At 39.9% G+C, this 12205-nt stretch overlaps 1 protein-coding gene across 2 annotated transcripts in view; it reads right to left on the bottom strand.

Moving 5' to 3' along the window:
- Positions 1-1961: 1961 nt before the first annotated feature.
- Positions 1962-12205, bottom strand: part of LOC124184619 (brain tumor protein) — a 154718-nt gene continuing 144474 nt past the window's right edge. For both annotated transcript variants that reach the window (XM_046574543.1, XM_046574542.1), the window contains one exon: positions 1962-9079. In XM_046574543.1, coding sequence (XP_046430499.1) covers positions 6766-9060 — 2295 coding nt within the window. In that variant the 5' untranslated portion in view covers positions 9061-9079 and the 3' untranslated portion in view covers positions 1962-6765. The remainder of the gene's footprint in view (positions 9080-12205) is intronic.

Here is a 12205-nt window from a genome sequence, read left to right as displayed (position 1 = left end):
TTCGTATACAATAAGAAAATAAACACCAAAAACTCGGGGGTATGTATAATGTGAACTGAAAATATTATTAAAAAGCATTTTACAACAAAAAAATAACTAAAAAACAAACAAAAAATACGATTTACATTTAAATTAAGAACAATTGGGTTGTATCTTTTAAAAATAATAACATAACAAACCGTACAAAAAAATTATTTCTTCTATATGTAAGTATGTATATAATAATAATAATAATTCAACTAGCACATCATCATCTCGATTTCAAGGTATGTGTGCAAATTGTGAGAGGGAGGAATTTCTTATATTTCTCGTTTTTTGTCGCGTTTTTGGCTAGCTGGCACAGTGGGGGGACATTCTTTGTCATTTCCGACCCAATATAATATTAATAATAATAATATTTAATAGTAATATTGATGATAATAATATTAATAATAACTAGTAATATAGGCAAACACATAACCAAATATTATATAATAGGCAACGTTATACATACGTGGACGATTAAATAATAATAATAGTAGTAGTAATAATAATAATAATGATAATGATAAGAATAATTGTAAATACAAGACTGAGAGTGGGAAAGGAAATGTGTATAATATAACGGGCATTTAAATAATATAAGTGGAAACGTCAATATTGTTTATAAAAAAGAGTGGCATTTTGACGCGCGTCGTCCAGTGGGATGATTAATAATTTGCAAGATTGTTGTTATTCTTTACGTATATCGTTTGTTTACGGGACGTGGCGAATCGTTCGTCGTCGTAGTAATTATAATTATAATTATTATTATAAAGCGTGATGGAACGCTTGTATTGGAGATTGACGTTTATTATTTTTTTTTTTTTAAACCGCTCGCCCTCCACCCCCCCCCCCTGCCCCAAATTTTTTTGTTCGTATACGCAAAGCATTTATTAAATATATATTTATATACATAAGAATTGAGAAAAATTAAATAAAACAAATCGATATGTGTATATATATATATAGTAGTAGAACCGATTCAACCTCTCCGTTCTTTCATCTCTTTCTTTCTCTCTCACTTTTCTCCCACTTTTCACGTCATAGCGCGTCAACATAATTCCGGCAAGTATTAACAGTATAACAATGCCATCTGTATTATACAGGCACACTTGCTGCATAATTACGTTCCTCTGCATGCGAATAAGAATAGCACGACTTCAAACGATATTAATATTAATATTAATAATAATAGTAATAATAGTAATAATAGTAAAAATTAGCGGTAATAGTATCGACAATAGTATAATAACAATTTTATGCTAACGCGTCTCACTGCATTCGTGAAGAGGACGTCCTCTATTATGCCGCTTGTCATTTTTTTTTTTTTTTTTTCCTTTCTTCTTCTTTCAGCATCGTTTTTTTCGTATCTGTTAATGATTTTTCCTTTTATTTCCCGTTTTATTTGCCAAATTCTTATTTCGTATATGCGCACGAGAGAAGAGAGAAAAAAAAATATTAATACTAATGTATGAGGAAAAAAAAGGAAAAAAAAAAAGAAAAAAAAAACCCGGAATAGACGTCATAAAACAAATACGCGAGATGTACAAGTTAACAGTAATTAAATAACAACGGTATACAGTACCAACAGTGCGCCGGCTTTTTTGATAGGATTCCTTACTCTCTTTCTTTCCCTTTCCCTCCATCTCTTCAATTTATTCAATTTATTCACTCTTATCTCTCTCTTTTTCTCTCTCTCTCTCTCTCTCACTCTCTCTCTCTCTCTCTCTCTCTCTCTCTCTCTCTTTCACTCTCTTTCTTGTTCTCTCTCACTCACTCTCTTTCGTCGTCTCGTTATTACTTTTCATAATCGCGTAAGAATTTGGTGCTCCGTTACACGTTACAGAATCTATATTATATATATATATATACGTTATACACACGCCACTTTGCAATTTTTCTCTCATTCTTTCGGTATTTTGTTCGTTTCTTTGTTTTCTTTTTCTTTTTCATTCAAATTATTTCTTGTCTTTCATTCCAGAGAAGTGTGACTTGTCGATTATACAACGAGAATTATAACACCTATACCTACATAAGGACAATAATAATTAATAATAATAATAATGATAATAATAATGTATTAAATTTCGCTGAAAAAATGAAATAAAAGAAAACAAGAAACAATAGGCCTGTAACGACCCGCTCTGATATTATATTAAATATATTCATATATGTGTACATATCTTCCTGAATGTGATCCAAAACGATAATAAAAAAATTCATGTTGTCAAGTGTGTAGGGAAAACGCCCGTATATTATAATAATAACGCCACACAAAGTATATAAGGTATTTACAAGACTGTGTCGTATTTATAAGTTACTAGAGGATTTTGGCGTTGTGAAGAATTGAAATTCTCGAATTCACGACGGAGAGACGAACTTTGGATATACGTAGTAAGGTAAGTTGAGTAATTTTTTATTATACAGGGAATACGAGGAGGAAAAAAAATTGGAAAATATGTAATATTGAAATTGCCGATGGAATATTTATATTATTACACTCTCGTCTAAAAATAACAATTATAATCAAAAGCATAGAATTCATTTTAATTTGAGCATGTAAAAGATGATGAAACGTCTTGTGTCGCAGCAATTATTGTACGGCAGTGAGTACTCCGAAGTAGCCCGGAAGTTCTGGACGATAAGAATAATTATCTGTCCGCAAGTTCCGGGAATATAAATATATACTCATAAGTATATATTTTATATACACAGAGTGATATGCACGGCACATGTGCCTATATACACGTATATGTATGGGTTGGCAAACATATATGCGTACATGGCACGGCATCTGCGCCACGCCTAAAAAATGCTTGACTTGGTCCGTCTTGAATATAGCAATAATGAACTCGATCCTGAGAGCAGAGATAAAAATGATATCCTCCAACTTTGTTCAGTCAGGCTTTGATCGTACTATTTTCCAATTCTTCTTCATCTACAATTTCTCCCTTCCCCCCTCTTCGAAATTGTCGAATCGTATAAAGATAAATAAATCACTATCGCGGGGATTAAAATCGATCGATTTCGCGCGAGTAAAATTCAAGAAAATTAGGGACAATTGTCCGTATAAATATTACATACGAATTAGTCGTCCAATTTATGTTACAATATGTCGTTGTATTTTTAAATAAAATAAGTAAAGTAACGGTGAAAAACGAGAAAGAGGAGAAAAAAAAATATAACGAATAATCAAACGAGATGAGAAATTTCCCTGGAAAACAGAAGCAACGTGAAAAAATAATTTCATTTACAAATTTTTAGAATCGAGAAAAAACAAATAACGAAACAAATCGAGGATGAAAAAAAAAAAAAAGAAAACAAATATTTATATCTGCGCGAAGGTAATGCGCGTGTGAATTATGAAATGCGATCGTTCAGGGTGGGGGTGGGGCTGGGGGGCTGTTGCTAGCTAGCCGTATTTTCCGTTAGTAAAATGCAATAAGAATTTTCTTAAATCGTCCGCGATAATTAAGTAATGTAATAATAATTGTAATTCTGGGTATATAATGTAATTCAATTATTATCGCAGCTGCAATATTACAAGTTGTACTAACACATATGTAGAATGCATAATCAATAAACCTACTCATACATGACATCTTTCACCGTGGTATCCGTCATTCTGTCTATTATAGCTGGGGCAGTGGCCGAACATCGGGTTAAGTGGGTAAAAAGAAATAATAATAATAATTAATCATCAATAATAATAATAATAATAATAATAATAATAATAATAATAATAGTATTAGTAATAGTAATCATGCACGAAATTGAGTTGTAAGCCCGCGGATACGCGTATCGGACTTTATTCGCGACTCTCGTCCAACAAAATATATTAATACTATACTCGAATAAGGAGGAAGTAAAACACTGCCAATGCGATACAATCACTGGCATGTGTGAGAGTGAGAGAGAGAGAGAGAGAGAGAGAAACAGTGAGCAAAAGACGGTTATAATGGAAAAGGAAAAGAGGAGAATTTCATCTCATCTGATCTCATCTGAACACGTACACAGTGAGAGAGTTAGAAACAAAAAGAACTGGGAGCAAAAAAGAAACAATAACGGAAGAGAGAGAGAGGGAGAGAGGGAGAGAGAAATGTCCAGCATATAAAACTAGAAAAGAAGACAAACAAACAAACAAACAAACAAACAAACAAACAAACAAACAAACGCTTAAATATGCAATAATTAATTCACTACTTCACTATACTCTCTATACGTGCTTGTGCGAAATGTTCAACTAATACACATATGGTATATATAGGTACGCTGCTCGTGCTCTCATTGTACATCGTATATTAATTATTTATAGGCATAACGTGTATAACGTGGCGGCAGAACTGCGAGGGTGCGGATCTGGATTCAATTTTGCAGTTTCCGGTGAAATGATATCGTAAACGGCGATATCGAATAATTAATACTACATAGGATCAACTGTCGTCTGTGTAATATACCCACATACGTGCATAATATAATCTATACCTGTGCTAATTGTGTCTACGTAATAGTAGAAGTGCGTAATACTGCGAACGATAAAGCTTATCATAGTCCTTATTATCCGTTTATTGGGGGGGGGGTTAGAAAGAGAGAAAGAGATATATATATATACATATATAGAGGGATATATATATATATAGAGGGAGAGAGAGAGAGAGAAAGAGACCGGCAACGAAGACATTCTTTATACGCGGAGAATCCTGATGGAACAACGCGCGCGCATTGCAAACTTGGATACAAAGAACCTACGAGGTTCATTTTTTGCTTTTTGTATTCTTCTGTTTTCTTTTCTTTGTTGCTTTTTTCTTTCCCCCTCCTCGTTTTTGTTTTCCATTCACTTTCTTTCTCTCACTTGTCAACGAACGCGTAACAATTAGAACATGTATATAATACATATGAAGTACTCGATCTATTGCGAAAACGCAACGCAACGCGCGTAAGCTGAAATTTGTGAGTATATTTTCGTTAAATTCAATTCTCGCAGAGATCTTATATTCCGCGTACAATTTGCACACACCAATGCATGATTTAAAAATATCGAGTCGTATTCACAATTATTAAGTTTTTCGTTTTTTTTTTTTTTTTTGGTTTTTTTTTTTTGTTTTTGTTTTTCGTTTCTGTTTCTTCCACTTTTCGCTATTAAGTCACCTAATCAATTAGACAATATATAACAAATTGAGGTCTTGTTGCGAGTAGAGAGAGAATCGCGAGGGAGAAAGAGAGTCGTCGTGCAGAGAGGACACCTTTCGATTTGTAAAAACAACAACAATAATAATAATAATGACGACAATAATATTAATAATAATGATAATAATAATGATAATAATATTATTAATAATAATGATAATAAAATTAATAATACGAATGAATGATAAAATGTGAGACGACGAGGTGGGAAAACGAATTACTTACGTAATATGATCGTGTAAAAAGGTGGATGTAAACAAGTTTCATTCGGACCGCCGTTTACATCACGGGGGGAGGGGATAACGGAAACGATACGCGTATAAGTCGGAAACGAGAAAAATGAAGGAAGGAATGATCGTATGCGCGTGTGAAAAAAAAAAATGAATAAATGCGAATGGAGGTTTGAATTTTGTAAAATGAGAGAGCGACGAAAAGAACGGAGCGAGAGGTGAAGGTAGAGTATGAAGGGAGGAAATTTTCCTGCAGCAGACGCCACGCCGAATGCCGATTATTATATAACAAAGCGGTAAGTATATATACTCGTAATAATAGATATAATATGACGATGATTGTATGCGGATGGAAGGTATGACGCTCATGGACACGATGATTAATGATCGTAATACGCGAAAGATAATATTTTCTTTCTTTAATTAAGTGTTGGGGGATTTCTTTCTTTTTTTTTTTCAATCGTGATTTCGTTAATTATTTTTGCTTCGATTTCTTTTCTTTTTTTTTTTTTCCTTACTACTTCGTGTAATCCATTTGTTTTTTGTTCGAGTGGAAGATGAGATGGGAGCAAAAGGGAGAACAAGTGACTAGCGGCGGCGAGCTCTACAACTAAACAACAACAACAGTATTATCAGTTATAACAACATTAACAAGTAAGTTTTTCATTTCACTTTTTTTTTTTTTTTTTGTCTTCGTGCTTTCTTTCATTTGTGTGTGTGTGTGTGTGTGTGTTTTTTTCTTCTCTTTCTTCACGCTTTTGTGGATGCACGTTATTAAGGGGGTGGCTGGTACACGCGCGTGTGTGTGTGTCCTCTGTGTCTGTCTGTTTTTGGAATTTTAATTTTAGTGCCTTGGCGATGCATATATGCGTATATATGTATATACATGCCGTGTCATGATAATATTAACTTATGGAATCATCAATCTGAATGACCCAATAATCCTAGCATTGAAATGAACAAACAAACGAACACCTTCGAACGGTACGTATTTTTTTTTTTTTTCTCCATGGTTTTTCTTTTTCCTCACCGTTATACAGACACGGCATCTGGACACGTACGCACACACCGATTTAAATTACGTATAGTAGTAGTGTAGTAATAATAGTACTAATAGTAATAAGAAGTAGTAGTAGTAGTAGTAGTAGTAGTAGTAATAAAATAGGGACAAATATAGTGTGTGTGTGAATTTGTGTGTTTCTTTTGTTTCGTTTTCTGTTACTTTGCCCGAGCGATGGAATAATAAAAAAAAAAAAAATAGAGAAGGCCAGAGGCGAGTTAGCGATTCGCTCGGCAGTTACCGATAATAAAAAAAAGGACTCTTCCTCTACATTCCGATAGGCGGTACCTGAACGTAACGATAAATGTAAAGTCGATAATCCTTGCTAGCAAGTACCACGGAACCGTCGTCCATCAATGCGACGTCGAAGCACTGTGCGTGCTTGACCTTGCTCTCGAGAGCCGAGACGAGTTGTCCGTCCTGAGTGAATATGGTGAGATTAAAGTTGTTGTGATTGTCAGCGATGAGTATTTCACCGGCGGCATTGATCCCGACGCCGATTGGATAATTCGTTATTCCCTCGCCGCCGATCTGCCTGAGATAGGCACCCTCGTAGTTGAATACCTTTACGCAATGGGCCCGATTGTCGCTGATGAATATCTCCTGCTTGTCGTTGACCACGACCCCGTTTGGAAACTCGAGGTGCTTCGAGCAGCCGAACTTCTGAAGAACGTTCCCGGCCTGATCGAATATTATCACTCTCATGACCTTGCACTCGACTACGACGATCCTCCCCTTGGAGTCGACGGTCACGCCTCGGGGATGCTGAAGTATGTTAGCCCCGAACTTCCTCACGAACTGACCGTACTGATTGTATATCTGTATCTGATGGGTCGGCGACCTCTCGGTCACTATTATATCCCCGGAAGTGCGAACGACCGCGACTCTGTTGGGATAAAGGAGTTGACCGTCCCGTTTTCCGCACTCCCCGAACTGGAACTTGAAACGTCCCTCCTTGTCGAATATCTGTATGCGGTGATTGTTCGTATCGGCGACGATGATGTCGTTCTGGGCGTTGACCGCGACCCCCGACGGCTCGGTAAACTGTCCCTCCATAACCCCGAACTCGCCGAATTTACAGTGATAGATCATCTTCTGCCGTTTGATCTGGGACTTGGGTGGAAATATCGCTGCCGACATGAGCTTCGACGTAAGATCGAGCACCGAATCGGCGGGTGCTTGAGGAAGCGGAAAGTGTTCGTTCGCCGGAACCGGATACGCGTCGCATCCGCCGTTGCTCCACTTCTCGTATGGATTCATGCCGTTAAGGTTCAAGTCGCTTATGGTGGTCGAGAACGGACCGAGGCTGTTTGCCGTGCTGAACCTCTTCGATATGACGTTGCTCTCGAAGGGGGAGGGCGACGTCGAGACGGCGCACGTCGTGCTCGTCGAGACGAGTCCGTTGCTGTACGGTCTGTCCAGCAGGAGTCCTCCCAAGGATCCCGCGCTTCCGGGTCCGCTGCTGCCGTTGCTGCTTCCGCTCGACAGGGCCGTGGGTCTGGCGATCGGCGGTTGCTTGCTGGGTCCGGCGTTGCTCTCGCTGCTGCTCCTGACGTAGCCGAAGGTGTTCCTGACGCCGACTTGTATGGCCTGATAGTTGCTGACGAACTCCAGATCCGCCGAGTGGTTCGTCACGTCTGGGGTGGAGTTTATCAAAGCCTGAAGTTTCGTGTCGAGGAGCTTCTTGACCATCAGCACTTCCGTGACCGTCGTATACTTGGTCAGTCGCTCCACGAAGTCGCAGGTCTGCTGTATCTTGTCCGCGGTATCGTTCGCCTTTTGTGTAACGACACCGAGTGATATGTGCTTCGCCGAAAATACCGACTCCAGCTCCTTGAGCAGTTCCTGTTTGCGCTCCTCGAGCATCGACCGATAAAATTGGAAGGTGTCGTTTATCTCGTTCTGAGCCTTGTGGTACTGTACTTGAAGTCTGGCGGCTCCGTGATCCGCGGCTTTCACCGCCGTCCTGATGTCCGAGGCCCTCGCTCTCCCTTCTTGAACGGCTCGTGCTACCGCTTCCAACTGTTGAGGCCCGGCCTCCGAGATGTGCGCGCAGTCGTGAAGGGGTGCGAGATGATCCGATACCGTGCATTCCTTGCATACGGGAACGCCGCAGGACTTGCAGTAGTACTTCAGAAGTTCGTTTTTGTGTCTTGGACATAGGAGCGTCTTCTCCCCGTTTCCGCCGTTCACCACGAGGTTGTGCTTCGGCTCGTCGATCTTCGAGTCGCCCAAATTGAGGACCCGGTGTCCCTCGAAACAGTGCATGAATTGATGCGCCATCACGCAGTTTGGACAGAGGAAGTTTGCGCAATCGAAACACCGCGCAACAGCGTCGGATTCAGTTGATTTACAACCGGTGCAGCGTACACCGCCAAGACGGCAGTTTGGGCAAGGTGCGTCGCCGGGTTTAGCGTCGAGACAATGATCGCAGCTGTCGACGTCACAGATCGCGGAGTCACTTGCCGGTGGAGAGCTTCCACTCACCGTCAACGGGGACAGCGAGGATAACGATCCAAGGGAGTTTGCACGTGATTCCAACGATGGTGTCGGTGAGGCCATCTTCAGTCAACCGGCATCCCTGCAACACAATTAAAGAGAAACCAACGTCAGACTTTAAATTTACAATTCGTTCAACGGCGTGGCAGATAAAGGGTTTCGTCGCGTGTTTACTTTCGTGCAATTGCCAGTAATTTCATCAATCTCGTTGAAGATCGGCTAACAACGTTACGCGTCATCGAAAGGATCCGAAATCATCGAACGGAGTTGGGTATTTTTGGGCTTGGCTGTCTCTCACAGCTTTGCTGGTATTGCACTACTTTCAACATTCGTTTGACAATACGCTCCATAGTTGTGTGCGCATGTGATGTAATTCGGGGTTTGCTGGACTCAGAGTACGATGGTTATATAACTATAATTGTCATTTATCGAAGACGGTATGATTTTTAAATGTCATTTAGCTGCAAGTTCAAGTTTCAAATTTATTATTCACCCATTCTCTTTCAAAAACATGAATCTTTGGTAATCCCAAGGACTGACTTCACTGTTCAGGAACAAAAGAATTACCATCCAACTTGAATCACCTCATTCTAATCATTGTCATGAGACCTTATTGAAACACGTTCAACCTTGAGCATTGATTTGATAAACGAACAAGTTTACTTGCAAGCTTATCAGAGTAAGGTTATACCGGAAAATGTCTAAAACTGACCAAGAAAACGCCAACGTAAAAAATTCAACGTTGAATCTACTTTTGGTACATAAGATCTGATAGCAATGATTGGCAAATGAATTTCGGAACATATAATTCCCCTACATAATAACCAAAGAACTCTCTAGATAGAGTGCTCAAAAACGAAGACCAAGAGACATAGCTAGAATCAAAATGACTAACAAGTTTCGACACTGGATTTGTCACGGCGACGAACGTGTCCGAACAAGTGGTGACTCCGTCATACTTTGCGAATAATCGGAAACGGTGCAAACGCGAGTTGCGACCTGGGAGCTGAAAAAAGCGAGGTATGAAGCAGCGGCGCGATTTGGAACAATTATACGTTTGCAATCTTAACGATTGCTTCTTCGCCCGACCGTAATGAACTAAAATCTGAAATGTGAGCCAAACTTCCGTGTGCGATAGTTAGCTGATGCGGGCCATTATTTACACCGTCACGTAGGCACCCGCACGTAGACATCCTCCTCCCAGGTGGTACCCAAGGACACATTGTGCGAAGGTCATGGAACTCACGCGTTCTTGCGCCATTGGCGGCTCTCGAGAGGTTGAGGGGAACCGGATGGTGCGGGGGCCACGTGGCTTCTACCGACTCTCGGAGTAGGACGTGGAATTCACCTGGATATTCGTCATCAACGTCCTCGGCGCAAGCGTGATTGTATGTCACTCCACGAGTGGTCGATATTGTGATTCATTAGCGTAAAAATTATTTTACACATGCAACGTATTCGCATGAAAAATTGTCGAATAATTTGATGCATAGTAACAATTCGCTCCAACGACGATGTCTAGAAATGATCGATAATTCTCTTCGCCGAATTGATGGTGGACAGTTTTAGAAAATTGGTTATAATACATCCGTCACTATCAATTTCAGGAAACGAAAGTGAAAGTTGTACATGGTAGGTAGTATTATAAGCCACTGCGAACGCTTTCGCGAATATTATATTTCGCGCTCTACACACTTCGTCAGGGGCTATTAATACGCGTGAGTATAGCAAGTGGACTGTTATATTAGTGTGAAAATAAGAAGAAAAGAACCTGCGTAGTTTCAGAACTAATGAAATCTAAGAAGTACGAAAAAGACGTTTCAATCCCCAAGTGATGATTAAATTCATCGATACGAGAAAGTAATTGACTATGTCACTTAGTCGTTGGGGATACAGCCAAGAATGGAAGAAGCGTTTGTCTAAAATGACTTTATCATGGCAGTGTATTCCAACGTTTCGGAAAAGAATCGTCAATTTTTCTTTAATACGTAAAAAAAATAAATAAATAAATAAATAAATAAACAAGAAAAGAAAGAACCATCGAATTTCGTCAATCCCCTGTAAAGACCAACTTACCAACCCACAATATTTTCGAGGTTCAATATCCAACCCCAACAACGAATCGCGTTCTATTTATGGAATCACCCTCCTCTCATTCCGACGTATTAATATATGTATATATGCGTTCGGTAGGGAGAACACACGCACACACACACACACACACACACACGCTTGCATATAGAGCCTACAGGGACAAAAGCGTGCGCGCATTGAACAGGAAGGTTTCCCACACGCACTCACGGACGCACTTACGCAGCTGCAAGCCGCGTGCACCCTGGATCGATCACCAGAGCTCGGGCGACTCGAGATCCGGATAGCAGGGACCGAGGGGTGGAAATATCATCCCCCGAGGGTCGCGTTTCGACGAGTAAAACCTCCATTGGCGTTCTTCGGTATCCATGGAATTAGGGATACACTCTCGTCGAGGTATTTCCTTTCACTGGTTGAACGCGTGCAGAGGCCAAGGAAGTACCAATAACAGGAGAGGAGTTTCGATGACAATTACAGGTATTTGCCCCGAGGATTGTGGTTTTCGAGGTCGAAGTTCGCGTCGTTTGGCAAATAAAAAAGAAAAAAAAAATTGTATCGTTGACTTTTCGACCGTACTATCGATTCCATCAGTAGAGTACCTTTCACGAGATTGAACAACTTCGCAAAGCGGTTCCACGAGCAACGATTCACCTTTGACGAAGTGGTTTTCAGATAAAGATATTCAACTGAATTGAGAAAAATCTTGCTACAATTTAGTTCCAAGTCTGATGGGAGGCTTACGGAATTTAATTCGACTGTAAATCGTGCTCGATAATAATCTGAAAACAACTCGACTGCGTCGAATTCCGATATCGTTGATGCGAGCATATTGCGGATACTAATTTTCACAGCAAAGGTGCATTTTTACAATTTCCACCGACTTTGGTAGACCTTCCACCATCCAACCTAATTAGATTTCGGAAGCTATGTAGGTGAGTACTTCTACGGCGAGGCTGTGAAGAACCGTAAAAGTTCTTCAAGTACTTCTAGTAGGTATAAGAGCTGTCGGATTACCTTCCACGAGTTGTTGTTCAGCAGTAGAGGGTATAACGTTGGCGTTATAGTCTGGCCTGTTTGGCGTAATTACACGTCGAGTCTTTGCGAGTGCGAATAATTA

The sequence above is a fragment of the Neodiprion fabricii genome, chromosome 6 (assembly GCF_021155785.1).
Source record: "Neodiprion fabricii isolate iyNeoFabr1 chromosome 6, iyNeoFabr1.1, whole genome shotgun sequence".
NCBI lineage: Eukaryota > Metazoa > Arthropoda > Insecta > Hymenoptera > Diprionidae > Neodiprion > Neodiprion fabricii.
Note: the sequence above shows the minus strand (reverse complement) of the source record. Positions and strands in the feature narration are given on the sequence as shown.